The sequence below is a fragment of the Amblyomma mixtum genome, chromosome 8 (genome assembly GCF_055824585.1).
Source record: "Amblyomma mixtum isolate Tamu chromosome 8, ASM5582458v1, whole genome shotgun sequence".
Taxonomy (NCBI): Eukaryota; Metazoa; Arthropoda; class Arachnida; order Ixodida; family Ixodidae; genus Amblyomma; species Amblyomma mixtum.
The window spans coordinates 46,549,579-46,569,101 of record NC_143019.1 but is presented as its reverse complement, the minus strand read 5'-3'; the positions used below and the strand labels follow the sequence as shown (position 1 = coordinate 46,569,101).

The 19,523-nt window shown below is 48.4% G+C and overlaps 1 protein-coding gene across 1 annotated transcript; it reads right to left on the bottom strand.

Annotated features, from left to right (window-relative positions):
• Positions 1–2,052: 2,052 nt before the first annotated feature.
• On the bottom strand, positions 2,053–17,384 carry LOC149332274 (uncharacterized). The gene is made up of 8 exons (XM_089557176.1): positions 17,018–17,384; positions 16,222–16,429; positions 10,859–11,009; positions 7,551–7,669; positions 6,535–6,655; positions 4,911–5,084; positions 4,100–4,240; positions 2,053–2,206 (listed from the first exon to the last, which is right to left on the bottom strand). The coding sequence occupies exons 1-8, from the start codon at positions 17,028–17,030 to the stop codon at positions 2,054–2,056; spliced, it is 1,080 nt and encodes a 359-aa protein (XP_089413302.1). The 5' UTR covers positions 17,031–17,384; the 3' UTR covers position 2,053.
• Between the last annotated feature and the right edge of the window lie 2,139 nt (positions 17,385–19,523).

Sequence of the window (19,523 nt, the reverse complement as noted above, 5' to 3'; positions counted from 1 at the left end):
CCTCGGTGTCTGCCCACTTTGCGCAACATCTCTGCTCTGCCCAACAGCGCGGTTTCGACGGCTCCGGGGGACATTTGCCGCGGTTGTGCCTCTCGTTTTGGACCATGTGATGCGAGGCGACATGTGATGCGTTCTCGGTCGCCACATCCCCTAGCTTGCCATTCTGTTCTCGGTATCCTTTAGGGCGAAAGCCCCGCTTCACGATCAAAGCTGCTAAAGCTCTTTCACCGCTGAAGCCTGACCTTGAATTGACCTTGTGAGCTTCAGTAAAGTAAATATATTGCTGCGAGTGAATTTCGGACCCGCGGCGGCGGGAACAGATCAGCTTTGCTGGCCTGTGCAGGAGAGCACTATGCTATCAGTGGAGCTGATCATGCCTCGTGTTAAACTCGAACGTGCTCTCGCGTTGTGGATTATATGGATTATACGATTATACGTCGTCGTGTTCACTATCGAACTAATGTCGTCCATGAGCAAACCATGCTAAACACATGCTTTTGCATGTCTCCCCTTTTTAAGTACGTTGAAACCTTAACGCATTTTTTGTTACTTCCGGCCACTCGCAACGACACTTGCACGAAAAAACCGCGTCTTCAAGCAGGACGAAGACGAGCTGCACAAGACGAGCGCTCGTTTTGTGCAGTTTTCTTCGCTCTGTTTGAAGTCGCGGTTTTTACCTTCCACTACGTCAGACCAACTGGCTAAAAACCCACCTTTATTGAACAGGCATGATAAGTTATATGCTTATATCAGTTTTTTGGTACGTTCCTTGCCTCAGTTACATGGCTCTGGCCCACTGGCTCTTCTTCATCCCGACCAGTCTATCTTCACACTTTTTTTGCTACATTTATCTTGTTAGGAAGATTCCGCGTTGTCGTAGCTTGGCCAGCCCCTGTCCCAGTATCTTCCCAGTCACTGCAGTACAAAACTAGGCACAGACTGTGCACCAGTCTTCCTGAGGTAACGTCTACACCGCTAATTCAAATTTTCGCCAGACGTCGCTGCCACCTCCTGTCCAACTATATTCTCGACGATCGTGACTGCCCATATCCACAACTCGTATTCATGTTGTTTCTCTGAGCCCACTCCTTATGGGATTCTCCCAAAATGGTTTTTAAACTAATCTAATCATTATGAATGTGCATTCAAATCAAAAGGTTTACAGTATGCATTAGCACTAGAGTTCTCCAAGGACGAAGAAGCCGCTGCTGATTATGAGTTCATATCGTACCAGCGGGTGGCTTCAATCCTTCAGTGTCTCAAGTCGACCCCCCTATACACTCTACTACACCTGGCGCCCATAGCCTCCGACGGCCCATATCATCACTCCGATGGCCCACATAAGTGAAGCCATCGAATGAGCAGCGGCTAGTATAAAAATTCATGACGCCAAGTCATGATATATGGAGCCAGTCACCCCAAGATGGGCAAGGACATAACGCGACTCGAGACTCAAAGGAAGGTTTGGTTTATGGTTTGGTTTATGGGGTTTAACGTCCCAAAGCGACTAAGGCTATAAGAGACGACGTAATAGAGGGCTTCGGAAATTTCGATTACCTGGGGTTCTTTAACGTGCACTGACATCGCACAGTACACGGGCCTCAAGAATTTCTCCTCCAAAGAAATTCAACCACCGTGGCCGGGAACCGAGACTCAAAGGAGTTCATGCGCATTCTATGGATCTCTGCGCCGTCTTTCGAAACAGCACCCCTGGTGCCGAATAATTTGTCCTCATCAGTTATGGCTACAGTTCAAATTTTCAAACATCTGAGCGAATTCCTTTTGAAATCTGGTTGCGCGAAAATTGATATAATTACGCTAAACCTACACTTCTAGTCTTATTGCACCTTGAGAAATATTTTTTTTGAACAAAATAGTCTGGAAACCATACGTCAGTTAGGCAGCGTGGGCTCAGTACGAGCTCTGAATGCGCATACAATGCAGGGTTGTTCAGCGCAATTTTTTTTTTCTAATCTGTACGTTGATCAGAGCTCTGTGTGCGCCATGAAACAGCAACCATAGGAAGAACTGCCTATGGCCCCGCAGCATTCGTTCAGCAGGGGCCCTTGAAGACCTCGCAGAACTCCTCGAGGATGTAAAATGGCCCCGTTCCACAGCGGCGCATGTGGTCTCCCAGGTGCACGTTGAACAGAAGCCACGATAACTTGTCACGGAAAGGTCCGAAACGTCGTTCGGCTTCGGTGAACTGCGTACAGCCCACGTTCATTCGGTTAGGCGCGCTGTTTCAACTACGTCCTACTGACACACAGTGCCAGTCTCACACCTGTGGAATAACATTCGCTTGATGCATAGCGACACACAGTCTTTCCTATGCGCTTCGAGGGAATCCCCCAAGTGGAGCAGATGTCAATTAAGAAAGTCATCACTCACTAAAGTCCACCGGAGAGGCCTCACAATGCCCTAAATGAAAACTGCGCAGTTTTTTTTTTATATGCAAGGCTGCGCTGATGTTAACGTTAATTAACATTTATACTGCTTTCATTGCAGTCTTGTTTTGCTCCTCACCATACAAAAGGTGCACTTTCAATGAATATTACCGCCCCACCAAATTTTCTTCCCTAGGCTGAGCTTATTTATTGATCTCAGAAATCAGCTTTTCACACGTTATCTTTAAAATAAGACGACAATCTTTGTACGGAATGTACGATGTGTCAATTTCTTAGCAAAAAAAGAAACGATAGTTGGATTTATTTTCTAAATTTTAAATAAGAGCAGTGCGCACGCTCTGATGTAACGAGTTTTCGGGGATAAACTGGAGTCAATTGCTCAGTTAGAATGCACGCATCTGTTAATTTCTTTTCATTCCGTTTTTTGGCATCTTATGAGGTATCGCACCGTGATGTTTACAGCATGAAATGCCATATTTACTCTCATGACACGCGCGAAAATGATGCTTTCAGTTTTGACTGAGATAGTAAATTTTGTTGGTATTTATTCTGCAGGACTATAAAGAAAATATTTTGATTCGACTACCAACGTGCGTTACATTAATACATAAAAATAGTTACTGCCGAGAGAAACTAGCATTAAGTTTAAGAATAACGTAAGAGGTGAAGTATAAGGTAAGAGTGCGTATATCTTGAAACATCTGTACGCAACCTCAAACAAGCATAAAATAATCTTACAAGACGACTAAACGACACGAGCAGGGCCGTAGATTATGCTGCACAGTGATGAAACATTAGACCCCCAGTGGCTGCGCCCAAACAACCAGGTTAGCAGCGCACCAAGAGAGCACCGATATTTCGGTGAAAATTACACAACCCCGAGCACCGAGATTAGAGTGGAGCACCGGAACACGCAGTACAAGTTCGCGTAGTTGAGCTGAATCGACCTCTTTGCTTTTCAATTCGAGATATAAAGAAGACCAACCATGCAATAGCACGCGAACGAGCAAAATTTCGTCCTGTATGTTCCAGGTTAGGTGTGACGTGGCTCCTATTTTAAAGAGCCACACTTGGCTGCTGGTTTCGCACGTTGCAAAAAGGGCAAGTTTACACTTCTGAACCTGATCAAGAGATTAGATGCTTGAAACTACGTTGAAAGCTGCATTCCCATCGTTATCCTTACGCGATGAATGTGTTCTACATCCAGAGAATACGTCTCATTGTATCAAATTTCACATCGCGCGTTTCAAATTCTATGTACTTGTAGTGGTTTTCTCAAGATGCAAAACGTGAGCTGCACACCGGTTCACAACTCAGTCTAGGGGCAGCATTGTCATTTTAGCAGGTCCTTGCCAATCCGGAACGAGCCACATGTCGCAAAATGCCATATCGGATTCAACGTCATTTTCAAAATAAAAAATAAGGCGCGAAATCGCCGCACAAACTTCCCGTATGAAACAAGGTGACTCGTAATATCCATTAAAAGAATGATGATTGTTTTCTGAAGCCAGCGACAATTAAATATGCATTTGAGAAGGCTTATTATGTGAGTTTCGTCTCGTTCGTGGTGTTCACCACTTTCGTAAAAGGAGTTATGCTACTATTACCACGTAAACATCACGCTTCTTTGTTAAAAGTAGAAACAAAAGATGATTGCTCGGTAACGGTTGGCTAGATGTCACTGAACTCACTTTGCTTACAACGGTGTTACTGAACTCGGATAAGACGACATCTCTCTTCGTAGTTTCATTCAGAAACGCGCCGACCACTTCGATGGATTCGCCCAATGACTGCCGCGATGCGTCGAAGGCGTTTGGATTCTGTCCACAAATCTGCAACAGGACCCAAGGCGGTAATTCGTTCTTCATCCGTTCCACTGCGTAGCAGTATTGGGAATGAAATGTAAGATGTACTATGTCACCACTCTGGCATTCCATAATGCATGGAGCCCTGAAATACAATCGCCAACGTGCCAGTTCTGCAAAGAGCTACCTTGCCGGTTACATATTTTGAATTAAAAATGCAACTGCAAAAGCCAGAAAGAGAAATTGTCTTCCTTACTTAGGCCCTGTAAGGCTGACTCCATCGGGAACTTTCTCAAATCATTTGATTCCAGTTAAACATAAAGATGCGTTAAAACTGTATCAAGTCTGCAAACAACGAGACAATTGGCCAGGATATAGGGTCTCTAATTGCGTCAAATATTAACCGATGTTTGCCACTTCTTACGAAGAAAGGATCTTGCAAGTAAAAAATTTGCTCTGAGCCTGCCCAAAACCAATCACTTCGGTGGTCATGATAGCACAAGGGCCGTTCAGTGAGGCGCTGCTATTGCACCCAACTAGCTGAGATTTTGTCCTCTGATTGGCTGGCGTCAGCTGCAGCTTCCGCTACTGCCCCAAAGAAATATGAGACAGTATAAAGTAAGCGAGCTGCAATGACGTCGTTCACGCGACAGAGTGCAGGATAAGGAGCGAAATATTCGAGACACAAGCAGCTCACCGCGTCTTGACTCGTGATGGCGGCGCTGACGCACGGAGCGTAGGCGATGCTCCTGTAGTTGGGCACCTCATTTTGTAGCACGTATAACAGGGCCCCCAGCTCGAACGAGAGGCCCACCATCACCTGTGGATTCTGGTACTGGAGGCTGGCGCTTACGAACCTCGAATGTGTTTCCTGCAGGGTCGGTGCATAGTAGGATTCAGCCCCAGCCGCGCTGGTGGATACAGACTACAATATTCGTTAACTAATATTGTTAACGAATATTCCACCAGATTCTAGTACCAGATTATAGTACATCAGGATAGCGCGTAAGGACAGAGCATAGACGGGACGGATAAAAAGAAACAATATGAACGTAATCGCGATGTTCCCATACGTTATAAGAAAACCACAAGCCCATTTCTATATCTTTGTGCAGGCCAGGCTACGTAGTAGCCTGCGAGACCACTCTAGGTACGAGTAGGCCAGAATGGGTTGAGGTTGGAACGGTATAAACTGACAATAGGAAAAGAGAGAGACGGCGGAGAGACTTCATACAGGTGACGTAATGAGAAGCTCTGCGCTTCTGTGACCTGCACTGGGGAAAAACAACAGTGAACAAAAAGATACCAAGACAAGCAAGCAAAGACCGCAGCTCAAGTTCATACAGATCATCGCAAAAAGAGGATTATAAACGTTCCGCGAAGCATGTTCAAGTAAATCTGCGGCACAAGCAGTAGAACACCTTGGTGCGTTATCGCAAGGTAAGACCAGAGTATACGTGTCCCAAGGTTGACTGTGACGGACTAGGCACAAAGAGGTGAGAAGGCAGTTCTTATTGCTGGAAGGAAGGAATATTATGAAGTCCATACAAACAAAAAAATATTGCAAGAAGTGTACCCAATATTGGGCATATTTTTTGTGTAGTCAAAGCAGTCCCGGCAGGTTAGTCACAATAAGGGCTGTGGTGTTAATGTGGTAGCAGGCTAACAATGCAGATAAGTAGATAGTCGACAGTGAAAGCGAAGAATGCTGAGAGAAGGGCGAAGTTTTTGAATGGTGCCATGACTTCGTCTTTCCAATATAGGGATGGCAGTCTCCTGGTAACAGTTTCATTTCACCATTCCTGAGCGCAACTTGTAGTGTTGTTACGCAAGGTATTTACAGGCTGCACATTGGGCATAACATTTGATCTCGCGCTAAATACGGCTTTATTTTGATCACCTTGTAGGCATCCTGCTTGTGCAGTAGACACCTTCTCAAAGTCTCAGAGTAGTTCACGTATTATCTACGAAACACGCTCAGAGGAAGGCATGAAGCAGGTCATTGCGACAAACTTGAGCGTAATTCAGGCCCGTCCATATGAAGTATGCAGCATGCTTACATTTTCATCTGTTTAATTCTCATTTCGGTGAACAGAAAAAAAAACAGAAAAGGGGTCACGTAACAGCCGGTGGGTGTCAGCTTTTGCAAACGGCAGATGTAAAGTGCGTCCTCGGTGTTCAGTGCTGGTTACAATTTGCAAGACCATCAAAACACGCAAACAAGTTCATCCGAGTGGGCAGTTCCTTGTCACGCACACGGCCACACAGAACAGCGTGCCGGAGAGCGGCGAACACGTGAAGACGTAAAGAGCGGAACCTACCAGGCTTGGAAACCTCTCGTTGGTGGCCTCGAGCGCCGAAGGAGGGGCTGCGGAACAAGTAAGCTCATCTTCCATTACGCCTGTCGAGGAGACGGCGATCACCGTGTCCACCTTGAAGTCGCTGTGTAAAAGGGAGCGCAAATACTCGTGCGGTCAGTCCTGAGGAGGGCTACTTTCACAAAGCAAAGCGCCGTAAAAGAAACAAAGGAATGAAAGGAATGAAAGGAATGAAAGGTTACACAGCCGTTGCGTAACAACTAGTCATATGACAAAATGCTCAACATAACCTAGAAAACTTAACTCTGCTTCTTTCAGGGCAATCGTTTGTCATATTTCTCTTCTCCTGCATCAAGGTCCAGGTTAGGAAACCTAAAACACCTGGCCGTTTCTTGAGCATCCTCTTTCGCCATTGCGTATAGTTGTCCCGAAGTTGTCGAGTGGCCGTCGACTATAGAACTTAACAGCTTCTCTGGCTAGCTCAAAAACAAATCGCAAATAGATTGAACAGTTTACTGCAGTTGACCTTGTATGCCAAGTGCCTCACTACGGTGATGTGAAACGCAAAATAGTGCTCGGGCTTGACATCACGTTGGCCTATGTCCTGGCTCTATCTTCTAGAATATGTTTAGAATTCACGCTGGAGGCAAGGCTTGCAACGGATGGCAAGCCTGAAAAGAGATGAAGTCATCGACACTGAAATGAAAATGCCGGTCTAGAAAAAGAAGTTCAAGACAGCACTTAGTTTTTGTATTCTTTCAGCATTTTGCACTGTACAAAGATTTTCATGAAGACACGTTTTCGGGTTCACGCGTCTACCCCGAATCTTATGATGCTTCATCAGAGTGAAATTAACGGTCGGGTTTAACGGTCGGGTTTTCACCTAATACGAAGGACACCAAGACTGGGCCCCGCGCTTGGGATCATGACTGCGCCTTGTGACTTGGTCACGCGCTTTGTACGCAAACCTTTCTTCCAAAGCGGTAATCGTATTCAATGACAGTGACTCAGACACTTACTTGACAGCCTTCGCGATCATTTCCTTGTAAATCTCCATGTCAAAGTAGGTGTAACTGTACGATGCGATAGCTACGATCGTCCTTCTCGATGGATCGTTCCCTTGAAGCTCCTTTAGTTTCTGCAGGAACCCAAAAAAAGTCCTAACCGTGAGGCAGGTGATCAACATAGACAATATAACAATGAAGCACAGCATGTCATGGCTTTTGCCCAGCAGTGGCGGCAAAATAAAGCCCACATGTATATACTCTTTTGGTGTAATGCAAAAAGAGGCAGTTTAGACGAGTAATTGTTTAAAATTAGGCAGTAATTCTTTATTAGCATTCACACAAGCGCAGCTATGCGGGTACAAGCCTGTGCAGCTGTATGGCTGCGCTTGGGACTTAATGAGTTTCTCCTCCGTTTAAATTTCATTAAATCCTTGGGTAGCCCCTTTACACGCTGAACTAAAATCCTTCCCCCTGCAATTAAGAAGGCAGAGCGCCAGCACCAACGACGACGAAGCGATTTGTGCGTCCTCCGATTCCGGCGGCCGCGCGCGTGGAGAGCTCGAGCTCGCTCTTGGTTCTGTTCTGGTGCCGCCGCTACTCGAACAGCCTGTGCCATCGTTTCGCTGCCAGTCCTTCGAACTTGCCAATAAACCCCTCTTCATTTGGTGGAGGTGCGGGTTCGCCTAGTACACTACCAACGTGGAGCTCCGCAGCCGCACAATTCCGATGGCGACGACCAACGAAAGCCAGCAGCCAGCAGTCCCATCGCAGCCCGTCATTTGCTCCGGTGCCGTCCGAAAGAGAGACCCCGTCGTTTTCAACGGACACTGCGACCAGGATGTCGAGGATTGGCTGGCTTCGTATGAGCGGGTGAGCCGTCACAACAACTGGGATGACCGCATGAAACTAAACAACGTAATATTTTACCTGAGCGACGTCGCGAATCTCTGGTTTCGCAATCACGAGGCTGATATTCCAACATGGGCTACTTTCAAGACAACGTTTGCCGAAGTTTTTGGCCGTCCCGCCGTGCGTAAACTTCGCGCTGAACAATGCTTGCGCGCTCGTGTTCAGTGTGCGGGTGAAAGTTTCACCGCCTACATCGAAGATGTGGTCGATCTATGCAAGCGTGTCGACCCGTCTATGCTTGAGGCCGACAAGATCAACCATATTATGAAGGGCATCGACGACGACGCTTTCCATATGCTGGTGGCCAAAAGTCCCACAACCGTCGCCTCCGTGTACAACCTGTGCCAGAGCTTCGATGAGTTGCGCAAGCAGCGACTTAACGCTCGTCGCCCGCCCGCACCTGCAGAGTCCATCTCCGGCCTGGCCGTCAATAGTGACCTTTTGGATCACATCAAAGACTTCGTGCGTCATGAGGTGGCCCGGCAGCTTTCGCTCCTCTCTGGCGCGCACTCTACGCCCCACACCCTGACCCCTGAGATACGGCAGACCATAGCACAGGAGGTCGCCGATGCGCTTCCCGTTCGTCGGCAGCCGGCTCCGGCTCCACTGGCTCCTGAAGTCAACCTCCTCTCGATGCAGACCACCCCCGTCGCTGCACCTTTGAGCTACGGCACTCCTATTGCTACGCCGCCTGCCCCTATGCGTGCGCCTCTAACGTATGCCGAAGCCGTCGCCCTACCACCGCAACCGCTGGCCTTTCCATACGTCCGGACAACGCCGCCTACACCTCGTGCTCCCCGGCTCCGACCTGCGCCTACTTCCTACAGTTCTTGGCGCACTGCTGACAACCGGCCGATTTGTTACACGTGCGGTCTCCCAGGCCACGTCGCCCGCCACTGTCGTCAGGTTCTGGCTGCGCCTGTGCCCGCTGTGCCGAACTACTACCCGTCTCGCGCCGCTCGCACACCTTCAGGGCTACCTGGGGAGGCTTTTGCTGACCACTTGCCACGCCGGCCCCACGTCTCTTCTGATCGGTCACCTTCCCCTCGTCGTCGGTCCTTGTCACCTATGCGGCGTCGTAACATGACCGACAACCCGGAAAACTAGGAGCCGCAGTTCTGGGGGCACGAACTGCGCACACTTCGACCTGCTCAAGACCTCGCCTTTCACCACCGAACTTTTTAGACGTGTTAGTTGACGGCATTCGAGCACTTGCGCTTGTGGACACTGGTGCTGCCGTTTCCGTGATCGCCGAAAACTTCTGCCGTTCACTTCGTAAAGTCACCACTTCTACTTCTGGACTCTCTCTTTGCACCGCTAGCGCCGAGCCCATTCTTCCTTCTGCCGCTTGCACGGCACGTGTCGTCATCGCGGACGTTTTATATGTCGTCGAATTTTTAGTGCTCAGCTCTTGCTCCCATGACCTCATCCTTGGCTGGGATTTTCTATCCCGTCACCATGCCGTCATAGACTGTGCCCGTGCTCACGTCTCCTTTTCCATGCTCTGCGATGCGCCCGTCGACAAACAGCCGCCTTGCTCTGGTACCAAATGCGTGGTCGCCGCCGACACCGATGTTCCCCCCGGCAGTGCCGTGCTCGTTCCCCTTTCCTCAATTTCTGGTTCCTGCGAGCCTGTTCTCTTCGCCCCTTCGCCTATCTTTGCTTCTCGCCGACACCTTCCTCTTCCGTTTGCCGTCGTCGACATGCGCCAAGGTGCCGCCGAGATCGTCGTCTCGAATCCCTCACCCTCTGGGTTGAGGTTGCTCCGTGGAGAGTGCCTTGGACATGTTGAACCCGTTGACCTGATCGCACCCTTCGACGATGATGCTCTTTCCGAAAGTACACCAATTTTAGTTGCTGATAAACAGCACTGGTAAGCTTAGATGCTAGAGTTTCTGCACCTGACAGGCGGTAGTCCCGGGCCTGAGACCCTGAACAATAACAATTTTTTATGAACTACAAGGTTTCTGTGAAAACTGTATAGTTTTTCTTGGAGTTGCATGCTCGTGCTCTGCTGAGTGTTAATAAATAATTTCTTCCTGATTTTCAATTACACCGTTAAGTGAGTTTTCTCAAAGCACATTGTTTTCGAGGTATAGTAAACGGCTGAGTACTGGTAGATTGCAACTACCGTCGATGAAGTACTCGGGAATAGGAAGTTCGCAAGAGCGATAATTTGCAATTACAGTTGCTTGAGGTTTTCTTCAATTCATTCTGCCGAATCACTATCTGAGGCTCCCCGCGTGAGGTCCTTCTCATGCTCAAAAAACAACCGTATTCTGCCTAATGACATCTAATACCTCCACATAGTTCCAGTGGTCCGGGAAATAAAGAGCTCACCACCTCGAAGATCTCTCAGAACGAAGAAAATTGCTGCTATCAACCGGCGATGCACGGGACGCCACGCTCACCTTGAAAACAGGTTCCATGTCGTTCACCGCCTGTCTCAAATGCCACTGCCTGCCGATGATGTTGAGAACGCCGTAGTGTTTGATATTTTTAACCTGCTCCAGTAAATTCAGTGCGTTTCTGGCCATGTCCAGCTTGCTCGCTGTGATGTAGCTGAAATGGGGAGCGGTGGCAATGTTACGTACAGGACAACTGTACGCAAATCTAACAGCGCTTACACATAACCTGTCGGAGATCAGTGAAAAGAAAAAAAATGACATGACTTCAACCCAGCTGAACTTAGATTTCAGAGCGGAAGCTCGATTAAGCATGGTCAGACACGGTTTGCTGCGGTTTAACTTTATTGCATATCAATCGCTTGATTTGGTTGTTGTTTGAACTAGTGGAAGCTTCGCGCTTTTTATTGTCTTATGAGATCAACGACGAGTGACGTGGTTCAGCGCAACTGAGAGGTGAGCGTTGAATCACGTTGGTCAACGCATTTGCGAAGGGGAGCGAACGCCGCCGGCTCCACGCCGTATCTGCGCCGAGGCGCGGCTAGTCACATGATATGACGTCACAGCCACACGTCTACTCCGCTGCTTAAAGGTCATTCTTCGGAGTGACACGACCTTTGAGGTTTTGCATGGGAGGAGTACAGTTTCTGCTCTAAAAATGCGCCCTCTACGCGTGTGTGGGCGACGGGATAAAACAAGCGCATCACTTTTACAGCGACAGCTGTTAGGCCACGTAGATGTGACGCACCACGTGACTTAACTCATGACGTCATTACAGCGTCCCATGCTGATTGCCCAGAATGCTTTCCCTTCTTCGAAGAAGGAGCTTTCCAAGCTCCTTGTCCGCCCCCGCTTTTTCTATAAATCAGAATGGATAAGCGACCGTGCGTGGCGCCCGGTAGTACACTCCGAATACGAATACGCCTGTATGGGTGAAAAGAAGGAGTAAGTTGTCCTCTATCGCACTCCCTTTTATGAAACAAAGTATGCTAGAATGCGACTTCCTCCCTTTTTACTCCTCTTTGTTTAGTGTGTACGTTTCACCCACACCTACCCTCCTCAACATCCTTACCCAGAGTTACTTAACACTTAGACTAGCGTCGGCATTTTGTAACACTACAGCTGACGCAATACCCACGACCATTGGACGTGGGTTCCAGTTCGATTTAGAATTTATGAGATTTTTTTCACGCGAAATCAGTTTCTTCATGAAGTAGTTTTTGACATGTGCGACATTTATTTCAGATTACAACTCCTGTATTCAGTGATTTTCATTTCAGATATTTACGCGTGACGTGACACATGACGTGGCTTCTTCACTCAACGACGCCGCCGGGTCGATGCTGGCTTTTCCGCTGAACCGGCGCCTTAACGCTGTCGCGTGTAAAACTCAAGGTCGAAACCAAGACCTACTGAACTACAGGCCTGCACATATGGCGGGGCCCTATGGTGCAGCGTGCGCCAACTTTCGTTAGCTTATTGGCCGTTGAGGGCGCTCGGTTGACCTGTTCGTCTGCTGTCATCATCATCATCGTTTGTCAATTTGAACAAGATATTTAATACATTTGTTTCATCTTCTTCTGCTATCTTAACATCAACGATAAAAATATCCACAATAACAACTTTTTTTGCTCTGGATGAGTATAAAAACGTCTTTCTTTTTATCAGCTTTCTTTTCGTCAGCCCCACCGTGCCTAGCATAGATAAATGGATGTTAATGATTACGTGGACAAACGACAAAACTGCCTTGTTTGAAATAAAGTAATGGAGGAGGCCGTTTTCTCAAGAGGTATATATTGTTACGGCTATAATCTTTATAGCCGGGGTGTTCTAGTTGGTTCAACAGGCCAGCGGCGAGAGGTTCGATCGGCGAGCGGGAATCAGCGTCCAGCGGGGCACAACACTCTAAACCTCTTCTTCTTTTGTTCTCCGGCCTTGCCCTTCCTGCGTTTCTCCAATCCCGTAACACTTCCCCCGTCGCAGGCGAAGCCCGCTGGGCGAGTCAGGCATCGGCACGTGGATGACAAAGTTTCAGCCGCGCGACATGGATGAGTTCTGTGCGGGCAGAACGTCGGCCGCTTGCGGTGACGCGCGCAATCCTATAAGTGAGGTCACTGAGTCGCTCCAAGATGACATAGGGACCGGTATAGTTCGCGAGCAGTTTCTGGCTTAAGCCACGCTTCCTGAGTGGACGCCAAACCCAGACCAACTCGCCAGGGAGGTAGGTGACTCGGCGATGATGGTCGTCATAGCGGGCTTTGGAGCGGTCCTGTGAGGCGAGAGTTCTCAGGCGAGCTAGTTGGCGGGCTTCTTCAGCATTGCAGAGGATCTCAGCGATGCCAGGGTCATCGTCGGTGGAGAACGGAAGTATAGTGTCCAGGGTGTGTCGTGGAGAGCGGGCATAGAGGAGGAAGAACGGACTGTAACCCGTAGTTTCGTGTTGAGCGGTGTTGTATGCGTATGTGATAAAAGGTAGGATGGAGTCCCAGTCTTTGTGGTCAGGAGCGACGTACATGGAAAGCATGTTGGTGAGTGTCCGGTTGGTTCGCTCCGTTAAACCATTGGTTTGTGGATGATAAGGGGTAGAATGTCTGAACTGCACTGTGCACAATCGAAGGAGTGCTTCAACAATATCGGCGGTGAACTGGCGGCCACGGTCGCTGATTACGACTCGCGGGGGTCCATGGCGCAGGATCACAGAATGCAGCAGGAAGACAGAGACGTTAAATGCAGTAGCCGAGGGGAGAGCAGCTGTCTCACAGTAACGAGTGTGGTAATCTGTACAGACGACAATCCAACGGTTGCAGCCATGGGACTTGGGAAAAGGTCCCAAGAGGTCTATCCCAACCTTCTCAAAAGGAGATCTGGGAGGCGTCACCGGGTGAAGAAGACCAGGAGGAGGACCGGTGGAACGTTTGTGACTCGCACACTGTGCACAACTAGCCACATACTTCTCTGTCGTATCGCGCATACGTGGCCAGTAAAAGCGCTCTTGGATGCGGTGGAGTGTCCTCGCAGAACCCAGGTGGCCCGAAGTGGGATCGTCATGCATGACACGCAAAACAGATGAGCGGAGACTTTCAGGCACAACCAAAAGGAAACGGAGACCAGTTGCGGAGTAGACCTTCTTGTAGAGAAGACCATCGCGTACACAGAATGCACAGGAGGTTGTAGGGGCCTGCGCAGCGGTAAAGAATGACGTGAGATGCTGATCCTTCCGTTGCTCCTCGTGGAATGTACGGGCATCGGGGAATTTAGGTTCTACGGATGCGATGTAGTGGTCAAAGTCGTCGGCGTCACATTCCGTCGTTGCAAGCGGCAACCGAGAGAGACAGTCTGCGTCAGCGTGTCGGCGTCCACTCTTGTACGACACTGTATAATCAAACTCTTGCAAACGGATTGCCCACCGTGCAAGACGGCCAGATGGGTCACGGAGGTTGATCAGCCAACAGAGGGAATGGTGGTCGGTAACCACTGTGAAAGGTCGCCCATAGAGGTAGCAGCGAAACCGCTGAACGGCAAAAACTACCGCAAGGCACTCCTGTTCAGTAATGGTATAGTTACGCTCAGATTTGCTCAGGCAACGGCTGGCATAAGCAATGACGTGTTCCTTGTCGCCATAACGCTGAATTAACACGGCACCAATGCCAACACCACTGGCATCAGTATGCACTTCTGTTGGGGCAGAAGGATTGAAATGGCGGAGAATTGGATGCGATGTGAGGAGAAACTTAAGCTGACGAAAAGAAGAATCGCACTCAGATGTCCAATCATAGGGAGCGTCTTTGTGGAGCAAGCTCGTGAGCGGGTGAGCGATGTCAGCGAAACGGGGAATAAAGCGGCGAAAATACGAACAAAGTCCGAGGAAGCTGCGAAGTTCCTTTGCAGTCAGAGGTGTTGGAAATGATGCTACAGCCGCGGTCTTCTGCGGGTCAGGGCGGACACCTTCACTGTCGACGAGGTGTCCGAGCACCAACGTCTGGCGTTCACCGAAACGACATTTCTTCGAATTAAGCACCAGACCAGCGCGTTTCAGGCAATCCAGCACAAGGGCGAGGCGTTCGTTGTGCTCATTGAATGTCCGGCCAAAAATGACGACATCATCGAGATAGCACATACAAATATGCCATTTCAAGCCCCGTAAGATCGCGTCCATAAATCGCTCAAAAGTTGCAGGAGCATTACAGAGCCCAAAAGGCATTACGTTAAATTCAAAAAGGCCGTCCGGTGTGATAAAAGCGGTCTTCTCTTTGTCCTCGGGATGCATAGGGATCTGCCAGTAGCCCGACCGTAGGTCAACGGATGAGAAGTACGATGCAGAGAACAGGCAGTCAATGGCATCATCCGATGCCATTGGCCTCGTCAGAGTCTTCAAGAGAACAAGCTCCTCGACGCACCGCTCCCGTTTGCCGCCGCTGCGGCATCGAGGGGCACATCGCTCGCTATTGCCGCCGCCGTCCACCACCTCGATACGAGCGGCCCGTCCATCCTCCTCCGCCGGTCAACAATTCGTACGACCCTCCTTTTCAACGGCCCTTGACCTCGAGCGACTATCCTCTGCCCGACGGACAACGCAGCCACTCTCCCGTCTCCGGCCTTGCCCTTCCTGCGTTTCTCCAATCCCGTAACAATATTAACGCCACGCTTCCCGTAGTGTTTCTATCGTAGCGGCAAAAGGCATGAACTAGAACATGCGCGCTGGAGCAGTGCCAAATGTGCAGGTCTGTAGTTCAGTAGGTTTTGGTCGAAACAATGTCCCTTCGGCTGTGTAGAGTCACTATCATTAAACACAATCGCGATGGGCAGAGGAGGACGTGTAGCCACCGGGCTGTGCTTTTCTTCATATATCTTTGATGAATTCTTTTATACTGAACAATTTATCATCTTAATATCCGCACTCTCTCCTATCGTCCGACATAGTAATTTTATGCTCGCACTTAGTTTTATCATTTAAAGAATTTTTTTGACATGTCGTGCCAGCTTTTTCGTCATGAGTCCTGCAGCTCTTTTTTACTGCTTTCTACCTTTAATAGGCTCACGATACCACTGTGATCCTGAAACGTTGACGCTCATATATACTGTCCGTGGCCACATCGACATAAAGACGAACACGGAAACATAATACAACGTATGTTCTCTGCTCCATGGAGTAGCAGAGATCAGCTTCGGTGCGAGGTTGGCCGCAAGCTGTCAGCACCGTCGAAATAGTTTTGAGTAAACAATAATTACGTTATAACCCACAAAATAGCGCTACTATTCAAAATCCTCCTATGTTTTCAGGGAACATTAGGGTTTTTTTTTCCTTTAAAATAAATGTTATGCATGAGTTCAGCTGGCGCCTTTTACCCGACGTGCTCCTGGTGTCTCACCGGTAATCGAAGGCGACCCCTGGTTTGACACGGCTGTAGGTCTTGGCCTGTTCCTGGAACTGCTCCCAGCTGGTCTGCTCTTCGACACCCATCAGCCGGCCCCCAGTGAGGATGACGTCGCAGTAGTACAGGTAGTCGCAGTACCTGTCGGCCGGGTACATAGAGGCCGCCACGGCAGAATGGCCCACGGTGCACACCAGCTCCCTGACTGGGAACGGAAGGAAGGTGCACATGGCAAGACATAATGATCGGCGAAAGCCTTGTACGGAGATGCCTCCGATGGCGGCATGGGTATCATGTACGTTTACGTAACTACCTGAGCCATTTCAAAATCCACTTGAACGATACGCAAAACCGCAGACATAATACGTACCGCCAATTCATGACAGCATTTATTTACTGACACCTTTTTCGTTCGAACGTAACTATGAGCTAGATGCTCCCCGTAGTCTACGTGAAACTGCTTATCTCATAAGACTGTTCGCACTGTGTAGGCCACTTAGAGCTTTTTAGCGTATTGAAGCTGCGAGTTTTGTATATGGACACCTATCTCCTATCTTTTCGTAAGTAGCAGTTAACTGGTGTGATAACGAAGTAGTATGAAATGAGTATATATGAACAGTACTACAGCAATTATAAAAAAAAACTCTCTCCAAGAACAATAACGAATGTTCACTAACAGACTCCCGAAGTCTTAATGGTCGGACGCCACTGATGAGCCAAAAAATGCTTTCACATTAAAATGATGCCCGTGACGTCACGTGAATACCCCCTATAATCACACAACAACACCTACTCCGCGGCTCCATGGTCGTTGAGGTGGTAGTGACCGTCGTTGCAGTCGTCGCCGCTTCCGTCGCAATGGTTGGCGGTTGGGATTCAGGAGCTGTCGTGTGAGGTGAGGACGCCGGGGACGAACCTGCAGAAGCAGCATTCAGTGAACCACCAACTTGAGGTCAGCATACTGCCTGCTATATTATGCCCTTTTTGGACGATATACTGCTAGTTTACGAAAGAAAGCGGAATTTGTCACAGCTTGAGAAAAGCCCTTTTTAGCTCTCCGATGTCTTGGCGCAGCCTCTCCGGAAAGTAACAAGCAAATAAGGAAGGGCTTGTCCGCACAGCCTAATGATATCTTGAATGAAATGCATCGACAGTGAAGTGACCTTTGGCGCTTGTTTTATTATCTTCATGCTGTATGTTGCTGTCTTCCTGACGTTAGCATGGAAATCTCGTGTCTGATTTCCCCCTGACGACAAAATGCAAGTTTTCGCCTAGAGTGCGTTGTATGCCTGGTTTCCTGAGGATGCTAGATAGATACAGAGAGGGGGGAAAGGCAGGGATGTTAACCAGAAAGGTTTCCGGTTGGCTGCCCTGCACTGGAGAAGGGAATGAGGGGATTAAAGAGGGAAGAGAGAAGGAGCGGGAAACACAGTCACAATCAATCAATCAATCAATCAATCAATCAATCAATCAATCAATCAATCAATCAATCAATCAATCAATCAATCAATCAATCAATCAATCAATCAATCAATCACTCAATCAATCAATCAATCAAGCAATCAATCAGAGCAGACTCTCTCAAAAAACAAAACGGTGTCTTGTAAGCCTTGATGGCAGTCGACTGTTGTGGCCAAGAACCGAGGATCTTGGCATCTGTGAAAGGGCGGTTATCAATGAGGTCCAGAGCACAACGCAGCTTACGTATTTCGTTCACAAACACAGGGCACTCACACAAAAGATGACTGATTGTCTCTTCACAGACACAGTTTCCACAAGAAGGGATGTCTGCCTGAGACGTTATCTTTTCATGTCACTAAAGGCCTGGCTATGTGCAGTGGGATGATGAATCTATAGAACGGGAAGAACATGGTATTGTCGATATGAACTAAAGCAGCTCTTGCTGCTTCATTTGCGGTAGAGAAAAGTTGCAAAACACAAAATCATATATCATAGCACAGCATAGACTGGCATAGTATAGCATAGCATATATCGTAACACCGCATATCATACCATGGAATACTATATAGAAAAACAGCCCAATGCAGCATTCATGCTGCATTTAGGTAAGAAATAATAGAAGTTATTTTTGTGCCGATCACTTCCAACAAGGTCAATTCCTTCTAGGCACAATCCGGGCCAGAAATGCACACTCCACTCTTTGGACGTAAGCGTACCCTTAGCAAATCTTGCAGGACACCCTATTAAATTACTATTAAATGGGACATTGCGATAACACAAGAACCTCGCTGTGAGCTGCCATGCATAACTCCGCATACTATACAAGCGGAGAGGAAAATTTGCCTCTCTCCAATTCGCACCTGCCAAGCGCGGCAGGTGGCTCTTTTGTGTACCACATTTTACAGATGACGGGGTTCTTCCTATGGCAGCCACCTTGCGGCCAATATCCCCTCTACTCTAGAAGAGGAAATGAGGTATCCCTCTCTCCACCTTGCACTTGACAAAATGGCAGGCCGCAGCTGGCTCTTGTCATTTTGCAGGTGGCAAAGTGTGACACCACTGGTAGGTGCGCGGAAATGGGGCTCTTATGCTATCGCGTAAAAGGTAGCAACAAACTTCTGCTCACGATCGGCTTGAGAGGTGCGTGGATGCAGCCAACTTCGCGATGAAAATACGCACCCTACAGAATAGTTGCTCCATCGAGCCACCAGAGACAAGTGTTTTCAAGCATAGATGAATCAATTACTGGTATGAGGGAAACTTCCCTGTTCATGTAGTTCTCTCATGGTTCCACAGCTCCAAGCGTTCGGACAGGCAGTGCAAACTGTTCAGTACTCTGCACAGGTAATACTATTCGACGGCAATTTCCTTGAGGTCAGCTATTCAGGCCGTTTACTTTGGGTTTCACTCTAAAAAACACGATGGTCTGAATTAGTGCCAGTCAGTGTACCTCTTAGTACGTTTAAGCAGCTGTATCTGCCTATACAATCCATAATAAGTGCACGTGAGAACCTGATGATACTGTCAGTCTAATATTGCACTCAAACGCATTCGAGAGAATAGGCATTGGAATGGCGGCTAAACTAACGACTATTTAACCGAATTCTTGGTTCTAACCACAAATCGATCATATTCTGGTTGAGCTGGCTGCTGTTCGGTTGCCAAAAACACGAAATTGGGTTTAAACTGCGTGGTGCACAGCGAACTACGTTCCCATCTTTGACCCCCTGCCATCGAGCCTTACAAATAAACCCCCGTTACAACAATTGCCGGCTGCGGGTTACATGAACCCGCGAAAGCGTCCTGGAACATCGCACCCGCAAGTTGCCAGTGACAGG